This window comes from Halichoeres trimaculatus, unplaced genomic scaffold, assembly GCF_033239565.1.
Source record: "Halichoeres trimaculatus isolate MK-OKI-2021-1 unplaced genomic scaffold, fHalTri1.1 fHalTri1_scaffold_3, whole genome shotgun sequence".
In the NCBI taxonomy this organism is placed as follows: Eukaryota; Metazoa; Chordata; class Actinopteri; order Labriformes; family Labridae; genus Halichoeres; species Halichoeres trimaculatus.
The window spans coordinates 10570032-10595664 of NW_027437181.1; the positions used below are offsets into that span (position 1 = coordinate 10570032).

Sequence of the window (25633 nt, forward strand, 5' to 3'; positions counted from 1 at the left end):
GGTTTCTTTATTTTATCAAGTACTCATACAACAGCAAGGATTTGTTCACCCTCCACTTTGCTCTTGAACTCTTAAATGCTGTTGATCCACCGTTTTCTGAAGTCCAGAGTCAACGCAGCCATCTGACAGGAAATTTAAAATCTGTTCATGCTTGATGCTGATTTCATTGTCCAGCAGGACACAGCACCTGCCGACACCGCCAGAAAAACAAAAGCTGGTTGAAGGACCATGACGTTACTGTGGTTGTATTGAAATAGTTTGGTTTTTTTAAATTTCAAATACTAAATCTAGACAGAAATGCAACTTAAACATATTTATCTAACACAAAGATCTCTGTATTTCATCTCAATGAGTGTAAGAAAGCTGTATAAAGAAACCACAGGCAGTTCATTACTGTTAGAAAAATAATTTATTGCAGCATGGACTTTTGATTCGGATAGCGTTCCCTATCATGAAAATACACGTTTGCATCCACCGAAATCCAACAAGAGTATTTAACAAGACAGCCACACTGACACCTGTGAGGGTTACCTTAGAGCTAACACAGCCTGACACACACATGATCACTGATTGTTTGAACAGAGGCCCCGCATATTTCTCAGGGGACATGTGTTGGAGTGAAGAAGTGGGGCGGTAGTGGTATGTTTTTTCATGAGAGCACCCATGTCTCTCAGATATTTTGTTCACAAATTGTTTTTTTTTTTTTTTCATACACGAACATCCTGGTGTACACAAAACACGAACAAACACAAGTTGGGTTTAAAATAAAACAAAGTCTTATAAATGATGCTGCAGGAAGAGACGTCCTGTTGTTTTTAGTCTGAACCGACATTAAAAAGGAGAACAAAGGTGGCCTCTTGTCTTAAGGCTTTATTCCTCTATCAGACGTTTCCCACAGACAGCACAGACCCCGTCTGGACACACTGACTTGTTTACAGTGTTGACAGCGTCTGTCCACTCAGATAGAGATGGGGCAGATGAGGGTGCGATCCTCCAGCAGGACACTGAGAACCAGGAACGCAAAGTACAGTACAAACATGGTGAGTCCCAACATCCGGCTCATTTTCCAGCGACACGCAGCAATGGAGATGATGACAAAGAGCAGCATGAGGAAGAGGAGCACAATGGCGCAGAAGAGGCCGTTGGAGCTCACGGTTACAGGGTCGCCTTTGTGTAACAGGGTGTACAAGAGCCACGGGACCGGCAGACTGAAAGCAGAGTGTGAGTTCCAGTTACGTTTATAGTTCACACAAAGCCCATTCTCTGAGTATCTCTTTAACCCCTTTCCTGAGTTTATCAGAATTTAGAACTCAAAGATCCTGTGAGGATATTTCATCAGGTTATAAAACAAACTGAAAGACATACTGTTGGCTCTGTATAGGATACAGAAGAAAAACAAGACTGTCAAGCATAAATATGACTTATAACATCACTTTGGTGTTCCTCAGGGTTCAAGTTTAGGTCCTCTGCTTTTTCACTCAGAACTATTCGTGGCAGAAACAACAAGCCTCATGATCTTCACTTTCACCATCTTGGTGTAACATTTGACTGCATTTGATTTGAATGCCTGGTTAAAGATTTCTAGCAATGACTTTTTTCAAACTAAAACTGTATCAATAAAATCACATTATAAATATACTAGGGGTGGGATGAAAAATAGAAAAACGATGTATCGGGATTTTTTTTGGCAATATCTAAATCAGGATTCTTTTTCAAAAAACAATTTATTTTTCCAATTCAAATTCTTTATTTCAGTCTTTGTTTATAAACTGAATTAGAAAAACGTTACCACTTTTCTCCAGCAGAGGGTGAAATGTTTCTCTCTGACTCGCATGATGTGCATTTTATGGGAAAATATGGCTCCTGATATAGTCTGTAGACATTTTCATCACCATTTAACTTTTTCACATGGTCTGGTGTTAGAAAAGCAAACTGAAAATTGTTAATATCAAAGAATCGCAATTTAATCGTACCCCAAAAGTTTGTAACAGAATCAAATCGTGAGAATAGCATATCGTCCCAGCCCCAGCCAGGACAGACTCACCCTACAGTGATGTCAAAGATGTTACTTCCCACAGAGCTGGACACCGCCATGTCTCCCAAACCTTTCCGTGCTACAATCACACTGGTGATCAAATCAGGAATCGACGTTCCAGCTGCCAGGATGGTCAGGCCCATTATTTCCTCTGAGATGCCCACAGTCTCGCCCACCTGTCCAAAAAACCACAACACCAGATGAAAGTAGATCAGGACCATGTGTTTCCAAACAGCTGATGTAAATACCTGTATAAGATTATCAACCCACCTGGTGAGCCCACCACACCATCAGATAGGAGAAAACTCCGATCCACAGGATTGAGCCGACAAACGTCATGATGAAAAATCTCTTGGACGCCTGGAAAACATAAATGAATTCAAAGACTTGTGGGACATAAGAAGTAGAAAGACAAAGTAGCAGAGTAGAAGTTTTTAGCTTCATAAGTTGGTGCGTGTTTCTCTGCTCTCACCGGGTTTCTGACGTCAGGCAGCGTGAGCCACAGCGGGAACACGATGGGCAGCAGGACCAGATACGTCGCCTGCTTCCTTCTGGTTTCAGGCCACTCCAAAGACAACGGTTCATTCTCCTCCTCTTCCTCTTCCTTTTTCTCTTCATCGTCATCTTCATCTTCACTCTCACTGGTGTCACTCCTCTCCTCGCCCCCACTGTCTTCCTCGGCTCCTCCCTCTGAGCCCTCTGACCCGCCAGCAGCCGTCTGGAGGAGAGTTAAACAGATGAGAGCAAGTGTTTGGTCATCATAGAAACGTGTGATTTGAGATAGCAGAGCATTTTCTGCCAGTCCAGCTTCTTGTGATTTTTTTCAGTTTTTTTTTGGCAAAATCCTCGACCCAAAATTTCTTAAACTGTCAGATGAAAGTAGATTAATAATCTCTGCTAAATTAGAGCACAGTAGAAGTAGAATAGAGAATAAGAAAATGCTATATGTCACAAAACTTGTCCTCGAATTGAATTTTCCACAGTCCAAACCAAGACTTAGTTTTGTGACTTCTTTCCTCTGTGCCTGGTTTCTTTTTTTCTACCCAGTTGAGTTCCTTTTTGACTACCTTGGCTGTCCTTTCTCTCGTCTCTTCATTCGGCTGAGGCTGTGAGGTCGATGGCTCGACTGCAGCGCCCCCTGCTGAAACAGATACCTCGGCGTTTGTCTTTGGGTAGTCATCTGTGCGGAAAAAAAGAGGAACCAAAACTTTCAATGTGACATGTTTGGAAAACAAGATTAATTTCAAAGTGCTTTACACCTGCATTCTTTTTCATGACCAGTAGAGGGCGACTATGGCAGCCACACCATAGACCGTATGTAGTGTGGACAGCGTGGCTCCGCCAGTTATCATTGTATTGTTTTGAAGCCAAAATACCCCTGTCACAGGCGCCACCATTGGTAGCAAATGCTTCCAGAGTTGGCACAGTAAAGACGATGAGGGATTCTGAGTGGAGCTGGGTGAGAAAAGTAATGACTTTTTTTTTTTCTTTCGAGTGTCTAATCACTTCTTGACTCTACCTCTGGACATATTTTACAATCCCCGAAAAATATACACAAGAACGTCATCTGTCAATCATCGATAAATGTTACGTAAAACCTTGTTTTCAACCTCGTCTAACTGATGAAAATGAAAGTTTTCAGATATAAGAGGACTTGAATCAGCACAACAATTGGATGTGAAAAACGTTTCTACGAGCTGTATTAATTTTTTTAAGTTTGACCACAGCCCATCTGAAATGGCTGGGAAGCCGTATTTTTTAACCTATACTGCAGCCAGCCACCAGGGGGAGCAGTTTTTGTGGAGACCTCACTTCCAGCCGAGTAAGCGGACGTCCATTTTTCTTTTATTGTCTATGGGCCACACATGAAGTCAGTAGATTCAATAACTGAGGAGATGTTTTTTTCTGAAAATCCATGCTCCTGTTTTCTGGATTTAGTCTTACCTCCAAGTGTTTATTCAACAAATTTTATTACAAGATTGACAACACACTGCAATGTCCAGCTAAAATACAACTTTGTCTGTGTGTAGTGTGGATGTTTCTTTCCAACAAATATTGTTAAAGCAGATGCTCCACTTTAGATCCATTCTGTTGTCTGGCCGTGGTCACCTCTCAAATAAAACTAACAGAAGCAGAAAGAGACAAGACTTTAAAAAACCTTGGTTCAACAAATAAAGGTAACGTTAAAGCTGCTTTAACCCAAAGTCTAAATTTAGCTGCTCCTTGTGTTTTACATCAGTCGATGTTTCTACTTTCTTTTTGTGAAGTTACAGTATTTCTTCCGTCACATTTTCATTTTACATCGTACTCTGAATGTTAACTATCATAAAATTATCCAGCAGGTCTGAAGAGCCAATGGGAATGATTGGAGTGTTGGTATATAAACATGTTCTGACAGTCGGGGTAAAGGGGTTTACTCCCATACACACACACAAACACGGACCCATCTGCATGTTAATCCTCACTCTGATTGATTCAAGCTCCTTCAGGCCTCTCCAGACAGCCTGCAGACCCACTTTAGAGCAAATCTCGGGGTCTGAAGGACCTAATCACTACACACTGTGACGCACAAACACACAGACTGAGTGGCTGTACTGATGGGGGAGAAAAACCTCTTTAACCCCAAAGACCATCTCTGATGTTCAGAATACTAACAGGGTTTCCACAGGGTCTGCAACTCCAACATAGACACATCTAAAAATAGAAACTTTACAGCATTATGTAAAGATGTGACACCTGAAAATGGAGTCATTTGGTTTCTACAAACTCACCTTCAGAGCAGCTGTGACGAGACTTGTTCTGTAATTTCCCAGAGAGCGGGATGTTCAGAGGTTTGACTTTGTTCTTTGCTGCAATTTAGAGAATCATCAGCCAAAAGCAACCCATGAATCTTTCCTATTTATCTAAAACAGCGTATCTTTGAGTATGAAGTTAATCATAAAGCCAAACACACTGATGACCTCAGACTCCAACACTCATCAGCTGTTTAGTGAGAGCGGTGTGCACAGACTGAAACTACGAAAAGGGCTGCCTTATTCAGAATTATTTATCCAACCCTCTCCTAAAACAAAATGAGTTTTTTAACATAATATACTTTTTTAGGAAGTTCTCCAAACAGCCGGAGTGTGTAAAGGTCTGAGATCCCTCACAACAACAACAACAACACAGAAACAAGCACAAAAACAGGCAAACGTCAAAGCCTTCAAATGCAAAACCAAGCAAACCTCTGAGACGGAAACAGACCAGACCGAGCACAACAACAACAACAACAACAACAACAACAACAACAACAACAACAACAACAACAACACAAAGACGTCTTACCTTTCCTCTGTACTGACCCCTCCCCTCTGACATCACCATTAAAAGAGGTCTCTGGTTGGTAGAGATTCAAACCAGGATTGAACCACATCCATCTCAACAATCTCTGCTTTTAAAGTTTTGATTTCGTGCAACAATAGAAGTCTGCACCCTCGTCCCGCTCTTACCTCTCCTGGTTTTCCTCAGGCCGGGGGTCCTCTGGGCCCCTCTGAGGGCGGACTCTGAGGCAGAAACCCACAGCGCAGATTTTAACCCTGATATTTTAACATGTTTTATGCAGTACTACACCTTGACTTGAAATTAAAAACTACCTCTCAAACTGACCAACACTGAGTTTTCCATGAACAAATGCAAAAGTGTCCAGGGTCAGTAGAGTCTAGCACACCGCCATTTTTGACGCTACGTCTCGTCTGCGGTGTCTAAGGCCTCTGATCTTTCCTCATAGGTAGTAACAGACACAGCAGGCCCATTCTGCACAGATTATGCTCAATGCCTTTCACACTCCTGCAGCTCTGTATCACTTTGTGAAATTACACACATGAACACCAGTATGAGGAAGAACAACCGTCAACATTCATGCTAACACCTCACAGTCCAGACAAAGAAACAGCTGTGATGAGTCTCAGCTCTGGTCCCTCTCCTGCGCCTCTTCCACAGAGATAAAGAGCTTGTTCTGGCTCTGACCCAGCTTTTATTAGCCTGTATTTAAAAGCTGATTAAGACTCACAGGTTGCCAGGTGCTGTGAAAGCGAGTGATGATGGCTGGTGAGCCTGAGTACAGGCTGAAGGTGGCTGAGGTTTATTATGTCACTTTGACTTACAGACAGTTAGGGGAGCTGCTGTGCTGGACTAAAAGTTTATGCAAAATATACAAATACACTCACCGGCCACTTTATTAGGCACACCTGTGCAACTGCTCATTAATGCAAATTGCTAATCAGCCAATCACATGGCAGCAGCTCAATGCATTTAGGCATGTAGACATGATCAAGATGATCTGCTGTAGTTCAAATTGAGCATCAGAATGGGGAAGAAAAGTGATTTAAGGAACTTTAAACGTGGCGTGGTCTGAGTATTTCAGAAACTGCTGATCTACTGGGATTTTCACGCACAACCATCTCTAGGGTTTACAGAGAATGGTCCCAAAAAGAGGAAATATCCAGTGAGCGGCAGTTCTGTGGGTGAAAATGCCTTGTTGATGCCAGAGGTCAGAGGAGAATGGACAGACTGGTTCAAGCTGATGGAAAGGCAACAGTAACTCAAATAACCACTCGTTACAACCGAGGTCTGCAGAAAAGCATCACTCAACGCACAACACATCCAACCTTGAAGCAGATGGGCTACAGCAGCAGAAGACCACACCGGGTGACCCTCCTGTCAGCTAAGAACAGGAAACTGAGGCTACAATTCACACAGGCTCACCAAAACTGGACAACAGAAGACTGGAAAAACGTTGCCTGGTCTGATGAGTCTGGATTTCTGCTGCAACATTCGGATGGTAGGGTCAGAATTTGGCACCAACAACATGAAAGCATGGATCCATCCTGCCTTGTATCAACAGTTCAGGCTGCTGCTGGTGTAATGGTGTGGGGGATATTTTCTCGGCTCACTTTGGGCCCCTTAGTACCAACCGAGCATGGTTTAAAGTCCACAGCCTACCTGAGTGTTATTTCTGACCATGTCCATCCCTTTATGAGCAGCAACTGTGTGATGCCATCATGTCAATATGGACCAAACTCTCTGAGGAATGTTTCCAGGATTAACGCAGTTCTGAAGGCCAAAGGGGGTCCAACCTGGTACTAGCAAGGTGTACCTAATAGAGTGGCCGGTGAGTGTACATTTCAAGTTTGTTTTGTTATCTAAAGGTTTCTGCTTTCTACTTTTGAACTGATGACATTTCTTGTTACCTTCTCCCAGAGGGTCGAGCGTGTGGATCATCAGCTGGAAGATGGTGCTCCTCAGTGAGGTGTTGTGGAGGGAAGCCGTGCTGCCACCCCGCTGCAGGACAGGGCGAACCTGGACACAGAATGAGAGAGAGGGATCAAAATGCAGCTAAAACTTACAGGTAACAGTTCATTATCAGATCTTTAAACTTTCACAGTTACATGCAAAATCATTACTTGGGAAGTACATATAGTGCAAGTGGGTTAATAATAATAGAAGCTTCTTCATCACAGCTAAAAAAATAAACATTTGGTAATGCTAAGTAATAATGAGTCCTGGGTACCCTGAGTCTGGTTTTGTCTTCCTGCGGATGTGAGTTGTGTTGTGGGGTGACAGGAGGATGTTCAGGCTCTCGTTTTGATTGATCTTCAGCTTTTGGTGCAGCAGCAGAAGCAGCAGCAGGAGGAGGGAGAGGAGGTGCTGATGGAGCTTCACTCTCCTGTAAAGTCAGTGAATACACTCCAACATTTAGCAGCACATTCAGTTCACATGCAGAAATAATAATGCAGACACATCATCAAACTGAAGAGCAGGTCTGAGGTGTTGTTTTAGCAGCAAGAGACTTTACATGAAGCCCAGGTGAAGACTTTCTATTCAGGTGAGCAGTGCATGTGTGCAAAGAGCTGCAGACATGATTACTGCAAAGTGAAGTGCTCGACCGAGTACTGAGGTGTTCCCGACAAAGGACTAAACAGTAATCCAATCCCTCTAACACGGCTGCATGGACAGCATGCATTTCTCATCATCAGCAAAAGAGCACATCATGCAGCTTAAGCCTTAAAGTGGATCTTTCTCTGTCCCCTCATCCTGACACCTCCATCATTCCTGCTGATACTATCTGTCCTCGGAGTTACATTGTTCAAATAGGCACACAGAAGGCCAGGGCCTGTGTCGTAATCTGGTGTTGGAATAATACACACCATGCATAAAGAGGGGTTTAGTTCGGGCCTCACACAAGTTAATCCAACTGGAGATCTGCTCTATGTCAACCTAAAGGTCTGTTCTTTACTTCGAATAGCTCCGCTCACTTTTTGGGTCAACATTTTTACTCTTACCGTTTGGCTTTGCAGCTTTTTAAAGCAGTTTTACAAGTATAATTCAGCAGTCTCTTAACCGCACTAAACATTCATCAGGATGCATCCATCTCAAACTGTTTTAGTTCAACATTAAAAACATATCTTATGGGAATATTATAGCTGATATATAAGTGTATAAAACTAAACTAGGATGTGTTGCTCCTGTTTACAGGGTCACTCTTTGCACTGGAAGACTGGGAGCTGTGACAGAGACACATTCACACTATCAGGCTCAAAAAAGACCATTGTTTAAGAGGTGTTAAACCAAGACCATCACAGCTGGGTGTCACCTTGTTGGACAGAGGGAGAAATGAAAACATTTCTTCATCATAAATTCCCAGTTTATTCCCACAAAATCCTGTGGAAAGTTTAAAACTTTAAAAATTCCCAGGATTTGCAACCCTAAAAGAAAAAGAAACTTGTGGAACATCCCTGAACACAGTGACAAAGTCTTAGACACACTGAGAATTCATCTGAAGCATCTGTTGCCCATTAACTGTATAACAAATATAATAACTCTAATAAAGACTAGAAAAGAAATCAAAAACGATAAGTAAACTAAAACTGTATCTTGTGTTCACAAAACTAACTGAAACTAACTAAAATTATAGAGAAGATTCCCTTACTTTTAGTTTTTGACAATATTAATAACCTTTAGGATTTAAATTAATCCGACACATTTTCCCAACCAATTTCACGACAGTTTTAGGCAGTTGTCAGCGCCGCACAGCACCATCATAGCGACGTACTGGGACATGCTTGTTTACTGCACTGACTGGCTGTGCGCTGTGCTGCGACGAAACGTGGTGGAGCAATGAATTAGAGCAGTCTGAATTTAATTGTATTTAAGTCTGTCTTTCTTGTTAGAGTCCAAGTTTCTAAATATTTAAGCTCATATTATATTGTTTTATATAGTTTTAATTTATGTTAATTTATGTAATTTAGGTTAACATTATTTTTTATATAATTTATGTTTATATTTTTATAATAAGTTTAAATATTTTCATGTGTTTAAGGCAGCAGCCAACAGTTCAGTATCAGCATTGACTGAGCAGTGAGCACTATGTTGGACTTGAAAATAAACAGTATTAAAAAATATATACTCTGACCTTTTTGAATCCTGCACCTGGTTAATAAGGTATGAAAAAACTAAAACTAAACCGAAACTAAACTAAACTAAAACTAAGCCTTGTTGCAAAAAACAAAACTAAATAAAAACTAGAATGCTGGCTCTAGAACTATTTAAAACTAAACTGTAATGGGAAAAAATTCAAAACTAACTAAAACTAAACTATAATGAGAAATCCAAAGCTATTATAACCTTGCTGACCAGGTCTTTCCACCAATAATTTCTTATCAACTTTAGTTTAATGTCACAGTAGTTTAAGTGACAAACTTGTCACACTTTTCAAGTTAAGTGTTTGTATAAAATTCTGCATCTGACTATCATTATTTCAGACATAATAAAATAGAAAAGTTGTTTTCAATCAAAAAGTAACTATGTAGAATATTGCATATAAGCAAACACATCTCATTGCAGTCTTTGTTTAATTTTTTGAAAGCCCAGGATAAAATATTTCTATGGTCTGGGCCGATGCCTTAAACTCAAAAGCTCAACCAGTCACCTTCTTTAGGCATCTGATCCAGAATGTGTCAGGGCTCCAAAAGTTCAACTATTTCCAGCTTCCAAAGTGACAAAAACCTGCAGATGCTGGAACCGTTTCAGAGCTAAGAACACTAAAGGCTGACAGGTTGAAATGCACACATTTCACGTAGTAAAAAGACACAAGAAAGGCCTAGCAAAAAAAAAAACCTTGTCGGTGGACATAGGCCCTGAATCCAAATGGTGCCTGATTTCTGCTCCTCACCCTCTCACCCACTTCAGAACGTCTATGTGCAGAACTGGTTTGTTGGATGCTCATGAATGATAATGCACGTTGGATACCTGGAAGAGGATGTGATGAATTCCAGTAACCCTGACCCATTAATGTGTCAGCATGCTTTATTACCCTCAGAGCAGAGACTGAAGGAGAAAAAGACATGCTTTACGTTAATTGAAGATCATTGCAGCAGTACTTGACTCACTGAAACACACAGCGTTGCATGTTAATTAAAGGCTTATACATCACTGCTCTATGTCTGCAGCAGGAGGATGTTCAGGCCTTAAAATATCTGCTCTGTCTTTGTTTTATCCGTGCACATGTTGTGGTTTCAGAGCTGTGACGTTTCAATCTTCATCACAGTGACACCTGGAGTCCCCTCTGTTCAGCATCATCAAAGGCTTTCACACAAACAGGCCGTCACCTGCCCAGACCCACAAATCACTGCTCTGTATCTGAGCAGGAAGCAGTCCCAACATGAGCACATGAAAGGAAACAAAAGCATACTGTGTGTGGAGATGAAGTCTGCAGAGACATCTGTTTCTATCTGAATCCAGCTTTTGTTGAGCTGAATGATGGAGGATTCTGTCTTTATGTGTCTGTGTTTGTCAGAACTTCCCTCTTTACAGAAAATGTGCAAAAATATGAAATAAGCATTGATTTAAAGCTCCTTAGAGGAAATTTTGTTAGTTGGGACTTTGGAGCCCCCTGTGGACAAAGCAGCATCTCTCATCTTTGCATGTTATGATGCACTGCCTACTCATATGAGACAAATGAAATTAATGCAACTGCCAAACAACATTTTCCCAACTAACCTTCTCGGGCTCCTCTGCCGTCCACACTTTAACGATGCTGACGTGTTTGTTGATCTGTGTCTTCACAGCCTTCTCAATCTGACTGTTGAACTTCATAAAGCTGACGTAGCTGATGTACCCAAACACCAACAGGATGCTCTCCCACCACAGGATCTTGTTGTCCAAGAAGAAGACGATGAGCATGATGAGGTCCAGGATGTAGAAGGTGACATCTCTGAAGAGCGGCCACCACGTCAGGTGCAGCATCTCTCTGGAGAAGATGGCACACATCCCGATAACGAAGAGGATGTTAAAGACTGCGGAGCCCACAATGGTGCCGATGCCAACGTTGCTGCGAGAGATGAAGACTCCAATCAGAGAGGTGAAGAGCTCAGGGGCGGATCCTCCAGCTGCCATGAAGGTTGCTCCAGCGACATCATCAGAGATCTCCAAGCTGCTGGTGATGACCTCCAGAGCGGGGACGAAAAACTCATCACAGACGATGGCCAGAGCTGCAAACATGTAGACCATACCAAGGATGTGAAGTGCCACCCATCCCTGCTGTCGCTGCTCCAAAGAGAAGAGGTCCTCAGGAAAGTCCCCCTTCTTGTGGGGGGGTTGGGGTGGAGGAGGAGGTGTGGTTGGAGGAGGGGGAGGTTGGGGTGGTTGAGGATCTACGTAGATACACTGTTCAATATCCGTCCTGTTTACAACCAACACAGACGGAGGTTTGGAGCTCTCAGGTGACATCACATCATCATCCTCTGTTTCATTAGATGCCCTAACCGTCCGGATGTTGACCTCCACAACATCATGGGTGGAGGCCGGCGGCTCCTGCAGTTGCATCTTCAGAGTCAGAGTGTAGACAAGACACAGCAGCACACCTGAGACGAAGAAGAGGAGACGACCACGTCTGAGCCTCCTCCTCAGAGACGTGTGTGCACCCATCGCCCTCGTGGTCTCGACTCCTAACAGAGACGCATTGTTAGTCCTCAGTGTTTCCAGCAGTTTGGTGAGTCAGGAGGACGCAGCAGGTGGTGCGACAAACACAGAAACACACAGTGCGTCTCATCTTCTGCAGCAGGCAGCGGCTGCTTCAACCTGTGGAAGGACTGAAGACAGAAAACACATCATCATCATCATCATCATCATCATCATCATGAACATGTGAGGTATTTTTAAACATGTCTTTGCTCACATAGTTGCAGAGGCAGACCTACTGAGGAGAAGTGTGTGTATGTGCATGAGTGTGTGTATGTGTTGGGGATGCAGACAGCCACCTGTTACTATGGCTACGTAATCACCCTGGCTTTGGCTTTTTACAAACCAGGAGCGAAGTGAAAACACGATCAATGCGATAAATAAAAAAAAAAAACCCAGAGAAATAAAAGACCTGTTCTCAAAATCCAGCACATAAACTCAAATCATATTAGTCTATAGCATGCACGCGCGCACCGGAACATCGTGATGAAAAGCGCGCGCGCACGCAACAGCTACTGATAAAACATTAGTTGGCACTTCATGATGGTAAAAAGGATTTGAAAAACCCAACAGGAGTCAATAGAAGAAACGCACTAAGGCGACATTTTACGGCATTCGGACAATAATGCAAAAACAAAGCAAATATTTCTGCATTTGTCGACAGTGAAGAAGAAATATGGATTAAAATCTACCCTAAAAGCAGTGAATAGAGTCATTAAGTAAGTGTTACCTGTACCGACGGCTGCTCGCCCCCTCGTCGCTGCGTACAGTCCCTCCAGCTGTGCGTAACGGACGCAGAGATGCTGACTCCGGGGTTTGGGGAGCTACAGGAGCGCACCGCATCTTCGGGCTTGACCCAAAGTCAGCATAATGCTGCTAATCGGATTAGGAACCGAACACCCCTCACCTTCCCTCTCACACATAGCGCTGCTGTATCAGTACACCAACATTCAAACAGGTGTGCGCGCGCGGGGCTGCAGCTGCGCGTGTGAGGTGAGACCTCTGAGCGCGTGCCTGATGGATGCAGAGTAATTACATACGCACGAGGACACGGGTAGAGTGATCTGTATTTGAGGTGCGGCCAGGTTCATTCTGGAGCTGATTTTAGTTCCTTATTTAAGTGCAAGATGTGAAAACACACAGAAACAAGTTGTGTTTTTAAAATGATCAATTACGGAAATATTTGTTTCGTGGTTATTACGAAGCAATTGGTTTTAAAACGCAAATTTAAATTTCAAGTTAGAAAAACGTGTCAGAAAAACGCAAGTGGTGTCTGAATAGCAGCATCAGGTGTCGAACCTGTAGTTCTTGTTGTGTAAGTCGAGTTTGGATTTTTCAGGCAGAATTTGACTTACACAAGTTAAAATCATCTAAACCAAACAATAAAAATGCCAAGTGAAAGGTAAAAGAAACTCAAATAGTACTTCAATAAACTTACATCAGAATCTAGGATCCAAAAAAGAAAACATCAGACCCTTTAAATTAGAAACTCTGGTGTTTATTCAGTCAGTAAAACATGATCACAACTAAAATTCTGTATCTGAATATTACATGATAAAATTAGACTTCTGAAATGAATCAAATTGTCTAAATCACACTGAATGTGCCCTAATACATAAAAAACCTAGAGAAAAAAATACAATGTACACAATTAAAGCAAAAACTTCAGTAAACAGCAATAAATAAAAACAATGAGGCTCAGGTGGAGAGTTTGGAAAAGAGATCTTAGTCATATGTGTCAAGAGTAGGGTGGATCATCAGAGGATAAGAAAAACTCTGAACATAGAGTTGAACGAAAAAGATTTGCATGTTTTTATCAGATTATGCGTCCTTAAAAATGTGACAAAACTGTGAAAGGATTCATAGATCAAGTTTATGTCAGGGCTTTACTCGTTAATTCATGAATCCAGCCCAAACTGCTTCCTGTTGATGCAGACATGTTAGGGGGGAATAGAATATGAAACTTAAATCTCTTTACATGTGTAACAGAGTATAGTAAAGTATACTGTAGGCAAACATTTTTAAAAAGCATTTCCAGTTTGATTGATTTCAGAACATGAAACATGGAAAATAAGAAGTAAACCACCTTTTTTAAAAGTCTGAGACAAGTAGTAAAAAGAGGACCTGGATTTTTGAACCTTACAGTAAAAGTAACAATACTGCAGAGTGAAACCCTTCAATGCAGCAACAGACGTGGTTTTCAAGCTATAAATTTTACTTGAAAGGGCCAAAAAGGAAAAGTTTCTAAATCTGCAATTTATCTTAAAGAATTTATTTCTTAATATATAAACTTGCCATGCTGTGTTTTTGTCCAACATAGAAAATTACCTTCTTTTCTTCTCCCCCACAGTCACAAGGATGTGTTTAGGTATCAAAACATCGTACTGTTGATTTTACACAAATCGGTACTTGGTACTAAAGACGGAATTTGGTTGGCACTTATAAAAGTACCTAATTCGGTAAAGGTGGAGCTTATTTATTAATTTATGCAAATTACTCACTTAAAGGGAATCACAGTATTAGCTTCTAAGTGAAGTCACATGAGTTAGCTTTAATGAAATCTGTCACTCAGTTCAAGAGCTAAAAAAATGTCTGATGATTTACCAACTAACAAGGTTAAATGAGTTCAACATCAGCTTGGAAACACTTCATTAAGAGATAAAGTTAGAAGTGTTATTTATAGTAATGGGTTAAAAATCTGTGAAACACCTTAAAAACATGGAAAGGAAAAGTTTTGAGAGTAACAATATTATTTTCAAACGAACAGTAACATTAGATTTAAAAACAATGAAAAGACAAACACAGAGGAAAGGCAGATTTTTAGTTTCAAGCCTTAATGGTTTTTCTGAACCACTTGTAATTTTCAGTTCCATATGTTTAAAAAGTAAACTCTTCTGATGATTTCCCAATGAAAAAGAAAGATGTTTTAATAAACATGTCTGTCTAAGAGAATAACATGAGGACTCACTGTCACTCTGGGTCAACATGTGGGATGTTTTCAGCATTTAGAAATGACAATGTGAGTGCAGGGGGGTGACCAGTGCTCCAGTATCATGTCTGAGTGTGTGTGTGTGTAGGAAGATGAGAAAAGGCAATAAAAGGAAAAGAAAGGTCCCGTGCGTAAGACACACGTTTATCAGTTACTGAGCTTTCCTTTTCTTTGAGCGGTATCGTCTCCTCCGCTGTTTGTACAGGTGTCGAAAGTTTATGAAGAGTCCTAGAGAGGAGAGGAAAGAGGAAAGAAAAGTCTTAGTCTTCATAGGGTCATGGACAGGCTGGCTCTTTTTGATCAGTTCAGTCACGTTACACAATTCATTAAATGAATTCTCCACCAAGCACAATGTTGCATGCTCTATGAATAAATGATGTCTTTTTTAGGATGTTGGCTGCTCTGCTGAGGCAGCAGGTGGTGTAAAGTTCATGTAGGGGGGTAGAGGGCAGCACCAATGAGCCGCCAAGCTGGTAGTGTACCATGTGGAGACACGTCGGGTCCTTACAGCAATAAGACTGGTGTGTGTGAGGTGAATAATACTCTAGTGTGTATTTTGACGTCTTACCCAGAAACATGAGGATCAGGTACAGCTGTAGAGTGTAGGAGAAGCTCAAAGAGTGACCCAACACTGCTGGGAGAGGGATGCTGAACAGACGAGTCTCATCGAAGATGGGCAGAGACTGGATCACTGCCACCGCTGGAAACACACACACAGAGCAACTGTTAGCAGCAATGACTGCAATCTTCCTGTTTACCAGTTAACTTCACAAACTCTTCATTTACCTTCAGCCAGACAACCCAGGGGATACAGAGGGATCCAGAGGCTGTATCTGAGCCAGGTTAGCAGCTTCCAGTCTGTGCCGATACAAGCCAGCATGTAGAAAGGGTATCTGATGAAGAGGAGAGAGGTGATGATACATCAGGTTACGAACTTACTGTACCTAAAGCAGAGTGAGCCGTCAGCTCACCTGAAGATCTCGATGGTGCTCCACAGGTAGAAAACAAAAAAGACGACAGCTTTGTTCTGCATCTCTTCCAGACTGCCAAAGATAACGAACAGAATGACGTTTCTACCCGCCACCTGCACGATCAAAGAGGGAAACACAGATCCTCAAAAAGTACAAGAGGGAAACACAGCAGCAGATTTAAATATGAATTGAAAGTAATTCTTTTAATACAGCTTTAACTGAAGTGTTTTGCTCAAAGTTTAGGGTTTAGTTGCCCCTGTATTACCTGTATCATAGCAGGAAAAAAGCCTGTCTTGACCAGACCCAGTAACGGATTAATGACCTCGAGCACGGCCATCATCTGGCAGAAATACATCATGTCAGCTGTGGTGTGGAAGGTATCATAGAAAGAGTCTGTGGAGAGAAACAGACATAATTAAACAGCACGATACACCGGACAACATCTATAACCCTCATCATTTGCAAAACAAATCCTCGCCATGTGTTTGTGTTCCTGTTTCTATTCAAATGAGCTTGTCTGTGAATAGCTCCTCACAAAACAAAAACACAGACCCTTCTCACCTCCTGTTTGTTTTTTCATTCCACACACGGGCACTAATTGCGTTTGTTTTGCTCTGTTTTTATGTTTCATAATCAATCACTTGAAAAGTGTCGCCCTGTGATTAAATATCCAGACCTTAAAATGAACAAGTAAAAACATTTCATCTGCTCCCTCCATTTGTCTTCATTCAGCCTTTTAAAGCCTAACTTGTTTGCTTTAACCCAATCTTTTTTGTTCCTACTTTAAAAACAGTTTTGTAGTGTTATGAATGAAGCAAATATGACTGTTTCTAAACAAAAGAGGTTTAATTTTATTATGAATGTATATTTATGAAGTTCAGAAATGACCTTAAAATCAGATTAATACGAGGACAGTTTGGGCTATCTGCTCTCTTTCTGCTGTAGATTTGGAGATTTTTACAAACCTTGACCAAGAATGAAGAGTCGAACGGTCATGTTGACAAAGATCCATGAGAATCCTAAAAACTGCACCAGGTTGTACATGAACAAGTATCCTTTCTTCAGGCCAAGGTAGGCTGAGGAAACAATAAAACAAAAACAACACATTCAGCTGATGCTAACTTTGATAGAATGGATCCTAAGATTTGTAAGTCTACTCACGGTCCTTTCGAACTCTGGACTCCACACTGATTCTGTTTAACTTCTCCTCCTCCTGAAAAAAACACACCATCAGAACCTGTGCTAGCCCAGTGGGAGGAGACTTTGCTGTGGAGAAGTTAACATTAGTCATGTTACATGTGTTTCGTGGTGAGCTAAAGCAGCCCACAATGAGGAAGTTCTGTGAACTATGTTTGCAACACAAAGTATGAGGAGGGCCCAGTGTTAAACAGGTCTCTTCTTTTGGGACTCTAATAAACACAAGAATCTGTCACATCTTTTTCCTACCTTTGCCTGAAGCTCCATCTCAGCGTCAGACTCGTCCAGCCAGCGGTCGAAGTCTGGAGCCAGAAACAGAGGCTTCTTCTCCTGCAGCGTGAGCCGGTCCCACCAGCGCTCTTCCTGCTTCCTGATCTTTATGTCCACCTGGCGCTGAGTGGACTTATGGCAGACCTGAAAACAAAGGATCAGAAAATTATGTCAGGCCAAGAAAAAACGTGAGAAGTTGAATTTATTACATTTAAATCCAACACTTCAGTTAAGGTCAATGTAAACAGCAAAGGTGGGACATAACATTTACAGCTTCGTCTTAAGTCTGACAAATATTGCATGGATGTCATCAAATTTTAGTTTTCTTATTTTAAATAGTAGAGCGCACCTCTAAACTTGTTTCCCCACCAGTTTGACTCACCCTGTCACCATTGCATTCATTCACACAGTGGCACTAAAGGCATTAATGCTGCACTTCAATCTTGAGGGCTTACAGTATAAATGCTAAATCATGATATTGTTATTAAAGTGGAGAGCATATCAGGAGTTACATCATATCCTGACTATCCTTACTATAACCACTGGTTATCGTAATTGCTTTGATTATTTATGGAGAAGTAACAGATCAATACCTCAGGTCGAACCGCTTCCAGGAACTCCAAACTGAACTCATATTCATTATCTCCTTTGGCTCCATGACCCTGTGCTGTGAGACATAAATAGCGAGTTAAAATCTTTAACAACAACATATCACATTATCACATTTGGCCATTGTATTGTTTATTAATAAATAAATGTCAAAATTTCCTGGTCAAAGTTTGATAAATGTGGGATTTGGAATTTTTCTTTGTCATTTCTGATAATAAATGAAGAGTCTTCAGGTTTGAACTGTTGGATGGTAAAAAGGAAGCATTTAAAACACATGACTTTGTGCTCTAAGAAAAATAACTAAAAATTGTGCACAAATTTGTACACTTAAATCGACTAAGTCAATATTAATGAGACAATCTGTGATATAACACGGTCAATAAAATCAATATCATAACAACACCTTAATAGAGCAGCAGTATGTGAAATATCTTTTATGGTTTAAAACTGTTTTAGTACAACTTATCTCCGTACTTTATTGTTTCATGTCAACATTTCTCATTCATGTAGAAACCGACCTCTAAACTGAAGCGTGTTGTTCTCTTGCAGGCTGATGTCAAGATTCTGAAAAAGACAACAAAAAGAAATCAAAACCAAATCAACACTCGAACAAAACCATCGAACGCACAGAGTTAATAACATAACGTCAATTTAAACAAGTCTGATAATATTTCCAATATTTTATTTTTGCATGTTCAAAGTTATAAAGTTATCAAAACAACTAGCAACTTAAAATTTTAGCAAACAATACTCAAATAGATGTGAGATGTGAAGCGTTCTACCACTCTTTTACTATTACTATTTACTATTCAGCTACAATTAAACCTAAATTAAGTGGTCAGAATTTTGATTGTTTTGACCAAAGTCTTTAGTTTTGGTTTTAATACACTGTTTATTAAAGCTGCTATGAGGATTTTTTTTTATGATGGCACCTCCTGTGGACAAAGTGTTACCTCTTCTCTTTTCCTGTTCATGGAGAAGCAGTGTTTCAGCAAATCCTTATCCTGATGCCTTTAAACAGCAAATGGTATCACCTACTGTGCGTATTTGTCTTAGAAACAATACAACTATCACCACCTGGTGTGGTTTCGACACCATCACCGTGGTTTCAGACATTAAATATTAAAAGAGAAATCCTCATCCTTGTTTCTGATGGTCTTGTTTATTTTTGAAGATCATGACGAAGCATCAGATTCCCTTTCTCAACCAGTCAAAAACCCATTGCCCTTAGAATTTGAAGGCCTTATGTTTTCTTATGATATAGATTTAACTACTAAAACCATCCAGAAAAACAACTGTCATACCACAGATGGTGTTCTTGAACAGGTGTTCTTCTGTCAACCCGTTCAGTAATCATTAAGCCATTCCCTTAAGAGGCTAAACAAGATCCTGGACGACCATTTAAATCCATGAATCTTTTATAAGACTTTTGTCCAACAGATGCAGAGTGACGCTGGGTTAACCTGGAAATGTCCAGGAGGGAAGAACTGGTATTTCATGTTATCAAAGCAAACAATCGTCTGCAAAGTAAATTAATGCATAAATAAGATACAGAGAGTCTGTTAGAGACACCCATAACTCAAATACTTCTTGAGATCCCCAACACAGATAATCAGCACAGATCTGTGTTTCCTGTCAAACCTGTTAAACTAGAGTCAGTCATCTGTTGAATATGCTTGTATGAGAGCAGGAATCTCTTATTGTACTCAGGTTGAATCACAGATTATAGACAAACTCACACTCGCTCTGATGCTGTCATTTAAAGCTGTTACTCTGCACCACTCTGCCATCAAACTCCACTCTTATCATGTTAGGTATACACTCTGTACATGGAAGTAAATACACCTCCGAGGTGAACCAAAAGTTCACAGAATACACAACTTTCACCTAAATTACATCTCTTTGACAGATTATAAATGAGTCCCATTTTAATGAGAAATCAGTGAGTGGATGGAAGGTATCAGCATGTGAAGATGTATTCAGTTGACAGACGTTTTTAGAGGAGAAATCCTGAGTGTCCACCAGAAAGGGGTTTAAGCCCAAAAGTCACTCAATGATAGTTGAGCTAGCTAGGATATGTTTAGACTGTGAAATATTAAGACGTGAACCAGAAACTTTTCTAGGCCAAAGATAAACACAGGCCTCTTGGTATGAGACCTGGGTTATAATGAAGGAACCATAAAACTATGTCCAGACAGAAAACTGCAACAAATATATGGTGATAACAATGACTTTTAGTTTATGGATTGCTAGTTAGCATAGATTTAATAAGTTTGTGAGTGAGTGTGACAAAATTACGTAATTTATCTGTGTGCATAAAATCTTTTTATTTTCTTTGTAATTCAAACCTTCACTTATCATTTTCTCTCCACATTGAGTCCTCAGCGTCGCACTTGGTCATAACCTTACCTCCAAATAAACTTTTATATTAACAACCCAAATTAAAAACTAGTTTAAGGATATCAGCATTTAATATTACTGGTTTACAGTCAAACCTGGTTAACTGAGACTGAATACAGAAAACTCATTTAGTAGCTAGCATTTGCAAACATCACTGGGGTTTCAGGGCAAAGTGTGACCATGTTAACCAGTGGCTTCACGCCAAGGGATGGGTACCTTTCACATTTGAAACGATACAGTACCGATGCCCGTTACCTGGCAATCGGTGCCGGTACTTAATGGTACCACTTTTCGGTACTTTTTTGTGTTTATGTGGTAAAAAATATCCATTTGTTTAATAATAAAATATTATATTTTTTCAATTTAACATATTCATTCTTCAATATATAACCTTGCAATGCTGTGTTCATGTCCAGCATGGGAAATCACCTACTCTTTCATTCCCTCACAGTCACAATTAATGGTGCCTAAACATGGTACCTTTTGGTTTTACCTGAATCGATACCTGGTGCTTTTGACAGACTTCGGTCGGTACCTATAAAAGTACCTAATTCGGTACCCATCCCTATTCACCCCTGATGGCTAGTGGTTGCTGCGTGGTCACAACAAAGCCCCAACAAAGCCCCAACAGTTTACATTAACAAAAGCTCCATCACTGACAAAGCACAAAGTAAGCCAAAGTAATGACTCTTGGGTGGCCAATCCTATTCCGTAGGAGACACCCCATGTCAACCCTCTGGACGCGCCCCTGCGCAGCTAGCAGTTAGGCTAACTGGTTATTAAACAGCAAATACAAGGGAAGAAGCTAACGGTATGCCCAATGCTTTGTGAAAAATAAGTCAAAGGGTGTCTACATATCTTAGTAAACACTGAAAGGTCAGTGTGTGAGAGTAAAGGCTGACAGAAGCCGGTAGATGCTGGGTCTGCCTTACCTTTGCATCGCTCAGCTCCACCCGCAGATAAACTTCTCCGTGCCGCTGTGCCCAGTAAACATGAGGGGTGAGGGTCTGCATCGTCACCGCTGGGTCTCTGGTATCTACAGGCCATAAAAGTACAGAAATCTACTACATGTAATGACAAGAAGTCCTTGTCTGACTATCTGACAACCCCCCACACAACAACACAGTGGATGAGGCAGCCTACTTCCGGGGGGAGGTCGCACACGAACTTCAAAATAAACGCTAAGGCTCTGTAGGGCAATTTCGAAATAAAAGTCCTAAAACGTGTGCGTCATAAAAAAAAGTTAAAAAGACAAGATTTCTGTGCGTTATTGTTAATATTCTAGTAACATGTCAGGATTATTTTAATCTCGTAAAGTAAAAGTGAAGAAAAGAATGAACTCCATAATTTCCTATCCCATACCCAGTTACAGGAAGAGGATTTGACAGGTCCCGGAAGGACCAGGAGATAAATAGTTAAACTCAACTCACTTTAACTATTGCGGTCAGAGGCACAGGTGCAGAGAAGAAGGACCAATCAGCCCATGGAGTCACTGAAAGATGCTGCTAGTATGAGAAGGACTATGGACTCTACGACCAAGGTAGGCTACGTGTTATCAGTCTGGGTATAAAAAGACACAAGTAGAAACATGAAATCATGCTGTTTTTCAGTGCTTTTTACCATTTGAAAATGATAAGTAGAAGTAGTAGTGCAACATAAGTGGGAGCAACATAACCGGTGTGAAGATTTGTTGTTGTTTTTTTGTTAAGTTCAGCGTCCCTTGCACCCAGGGTCAAATGAATATCCAAACACTTCCCAATTTTCCATTCAGCTGATAGTGGAAAAAATTAAATTGTCTTGAGAATGTAATGTTATAACAGACAAACATAGACATTGAAGAGAGAGTCTTAAGATTTAGTCTTAAACATTTCAGTTTGGAAAAATTTATTAGAAACAAAACAACCAATGTAGTGTATTTCATATACCAAAAGTCATATGGACAATAAAACAGACTCGAAGTGGCTGGCTATCCAAAGAAATTTTCAGGGCTGATGTGGCAGACAGAGACAAAGGTAGTTCATGCTATTTAACAAAAAATGTGTGTCTGTAAATTTGTGAGACGCAAACTTTAAGTGTCTTGTTGGCATGCTTTTTGTACTGGTATGGGATGTAGGACAAAATGTGAAATGTTTCAGGCACTGAATGGAACGCTCCATGTGCACTCTTGCACTGGCAATAAGTTTGTTGTGGTTAACTTCCTCCATTGTGAACTGTCCATTGACAAGGAATGTTGGGATGTTTAGTGATACACTTGCAGGCAAAATGTCATGAAGCCCTTGTCAGCCATCACCATGTCACCTGCTTCTAGCTGTTGAAGTACTCCGCAGTCTGCTGTTATTGCTTTGTCCCATGTGCTTCCACCCTATAGGTCAATAGCAAAGGCTATCACTCCATTGGCTGCCACAACAATCACAGCCTTAAGCGTGGTACATGCTTTGTAATGGCTGTACAGATGACATTGGGTGTCCAAACTTTCTGTGGTGGAGACAGCCACTTCAGTACAGTGTAGCACAGGGATGTCAAAAACTCCACCATGTGATTTCACTGATTACCTCGCCTTCCAGTAGAGAGCAGGTATTAATCAGTGAAATCATCTGGTGGAGTTCTGGTTGGAACGAAAACCTGCAGCCTCTCGGCCCTCCATGGCACGACTTTGACGCCTGTGGTCTAGCACAATCCGACAATTTTGAAATGGCTGGAAGCATCTGGCAGGGAGGTTTGGTTCTTGAGTCTGGAGGGGATTTTGTTTGCCATCATGCCAACATACAAAATGTCATGCAGGGCACTGGAGATGGTGATGAAGATGTTGGTGACTGTGGCACGGCAGCAATTGAACCTTGTATACCTTTCTATAGAAAGGTCTAGGACACCACAATTTAACTGAAGCTTCAATAAAGTCAAGAGCAACTGATCGATTATTTTTGGACATTCCAATCAAAGTGATACTGGAGGTCAAACACAAAAACGGACGCCGACTGATAAAACGTACCTTGGTCCTCTACCTATATATTTGTTGAAGAAGTTTAATTGTAATGACTCAGGCTATTCCCTTACTTAACTCGCGCCACCTTTTTTTGTTTTTTGGCGGGAGCTAAGTCAAACCTGACATAACTTGACAGTCTTTGGATCAAGTTGAAGAAGTACTCATGTGAATATCTGTAAAGTTTTTTGCTAGACTAATTTTAAACATGAAGTTAAACCAATTTAGTTCCAGGTTCACTGGAATGGAGGGCATGAACCTTAAATTTGATTTTAAAATTTTCCTAATGTGTTTAGCTACTACAAATAACTGAGTTCACAAATGGTGAAAAAAATATTAAAACAAATTTACAGAACCTTCCTTGTTCACATTAATACCTCTGTGAGAAATTTTACATTTTTTTTTGTTTGTTTAATACTTCGAAAGCAAATGAGTCCTCAAGCAACAAAACCAGTAACTGGAAATTTTATTTTATTTTTTTAAATGTGCAGTAGATATTAAAAACAACTGAAACTGTTAAAGATACAGCCTTTTTATATTTCCAAAAGAATAATTGTTCACAAAAGTGTCAAAATTAGCTGCTCAGCGGGGGCCATATTTTAACATTATATTCACTGTAAGGGCAACCGTAAGTCACATTTTTACATTTAACACAGTGGTGGGCAGTGGGGTGGGCTTTTGACTTCACTGTTAAAAAATGCGTGATAAAGTGCCCTCCTGTTGGCAAAAAAACACTAAACTGCCCCCTTGGCTGGGCAAAACATGATAAGCTGTCCTGGGAGGCTATAAAAAGTGCCAAAGTGCCTTCAAAACCATGCCAAACTTGGCGCCCTCTTTGGTGACAAGAAAACACTGTATGCCAGTCTAAAAGTCTGTGGATGCCACTGCCAGAGTGACATCCAGAAACTCACCGTCACCTTACTGGCTGACAAAGATGAGGAAGAAGTGGATCTTGAATCCTCTGTTTTGTTTTGTTTTTTATAAATGTTGCATGGAAGATAGGTTTTGATCAATCTCTTTGACCTGAAGAAAAACACAAAACTCACTGGTGCCTTGGTTTGAAAAAAGCCAAAACTGTTAAAGACTTGTTTCAGAAATGCGTCTCAGAGGAATTCTTTCAAAACTAAATCATTCATACCAAAACGAAGCTACTTTGTGGTGGTACCACCACTAGATGGCAGCAAACTTTTAAGTATTATGATGAGTCCCAGGTTAAGGCGCTGTCTGAGGGTCTGGATAGTAAACAACAATGAAATTAAACACTAATGCAAAACAGAGCCCCCATAATTCATTGGAATAGAGAGAATACACAGATTAAAAATCATAAATCCAGGACAGCCAGCAAATGGTGTTGATTATTTTATGTAAAATAATAATTCTGTTCTTATTAACTTTAGATTTAAAGCCTTTCTTCCCCCTTTTCACACTTTCTTTTGCAGGACCATGTGGTGGAACATGTGGCTCCTCTTGGTCTGCAGGTTCCTGTTTTAGCCAGCTCCACCCAGGGGATGATGCCTGTTTCTTTCAGGCTTTCTTCATGGTGTTAATAGGGATGATCACATTTTTCCAACATCCTGAAGGTTTTGACTTCAAAGGCTCGGTGAGATGGCACAACATGTAAGTTTCTCAGTTAATCATTCTCATGTACATTATAAAAGTAAATAAATTTCTTGTGCTAATTTTATTTAAAGGAGCTGAAAAGTCTCATCTCTTTAAGTTCAATTTTTGTCTTCAGAAGCAGTATTCACAGTAAAATACTACTCCACACATTTCTTCATAGATTTTTCTTGAAACCCCAAAGAACTCAACAACCTATAACATACAAACAGACACAGGAAATACTATTGTTCTAGACAGGAAATACTGAGAGTGGCCCCTCAAATGACACTCCTGGAGACTGAGATTGGGGGGCAAAGTGAATGCTGCATGACGATATGAGTGAATGTGAAGAAAAACACAGAGACAATGTCAGAAAACCACCTACGCTAAACAGTTTCTACCATGTCACCCAGAACAGCACATTCTGTCCTCATCTGCCTTGGTGACATTTACTCCAGCATGTGCAGACACTTACAGTCACACACACATAAGTGCACAAAACAAAGCAAGTATTGTAGTTAGCAGCCACGAGAGAAGAGTCTCACACGGCTATGGGAAGCTGAGCCATCCATGGTAACTGAGCTGGA

General features: G+C 40.7%; 3 protein-coding genes and 1 pseudogene across 4 annotated transcripts in view; 1 reads left to right on the forward strand and 3 right to left on the reverse strand.

Annotated features, from left to right (window-relative positions):
- Positions 1–49: 49 nt before the first annotated feature.
- Positions 50–13021, reverse strand: LOC141788277 (sodium/potassium/calcium exchanger 1-like). The gene is made up of 12 exons (XM_074667172.1): positions 12762–13021; positions 11072–12162; positions 7584–7739; positions 7264–7372; positions 5524–5577; positions 5360–5410; positions 4807–4884; positions 3103–3215; positions 2508–2753; positions 2306–2395; positions 2045–2211; positions 50–1208 (listed from the first exon to the last, which is right to left on the reverse strand). The coding sequence occupies exons 2-12, from the start codon at positions 11996–11998 to the stop codon at positions 959–961; spliced, it is 2241 nt and encodes a 746-aa protein (XP_074523273.1). The 5' UTR covers positions 11999–12162; positions 12762–13021; the 3' UTR covers positions 50–958.
- A 507-nt stretch (positions 13022–13528) lies between these two features.
- On the reverse strand, positions 13529–21628 carry LOC141787350 (very-long-chain (3R)-3-hydroxyacyl-CoA dehydratase-like). The gene is made up of 11 exons (XM_074665634.1): positions 21400–21628; positions 18586–18631; positions 18052–18125; positions 17438–17602; positions 17153–17204; positions 16957–17067; positions 16257–16384; positions 15992–16104; positions 15807–15913; positions 15589–15720; positions 13529–15248 (listed from the first exon to the last, which is right to left on the reverse strand). Exons 1-11 carry the CDS (start codon positions 21478–21480, stop codon positions 15172–15174), a joined length of 1086 nt encoding a protein of 361 aa, XP_074521735.1. The 5' UTR covers positions 21481–21628; the 3' UTR covers positions 13529–15171.
- A 269-nt stretch (positions 21629–21897) lies between these two features.
- The window catches only part of coro2ba (coronin, actin binding protein, 2Ba), a 69883-nt gene continuing 66147 nt past the window's right edge, over positions 21898–25633 (forward strand). For both annotated transcript variants that reach the window (XM_074667148.1, XM_074667149.1), the window contains exons 1-2: positions 21898–22007; positions 24887–25064. The gene's annotated coding sequence lies outside the window, so the exon portion shown is untranslated. The remainder of the gene's footprint in view (positions 22008–24886; positions 25065–25633) is intronic.
- LOC141787822 (uncharacterized) lies at positions 22013–25618 on the reverse strand (annotated as a pseudogene).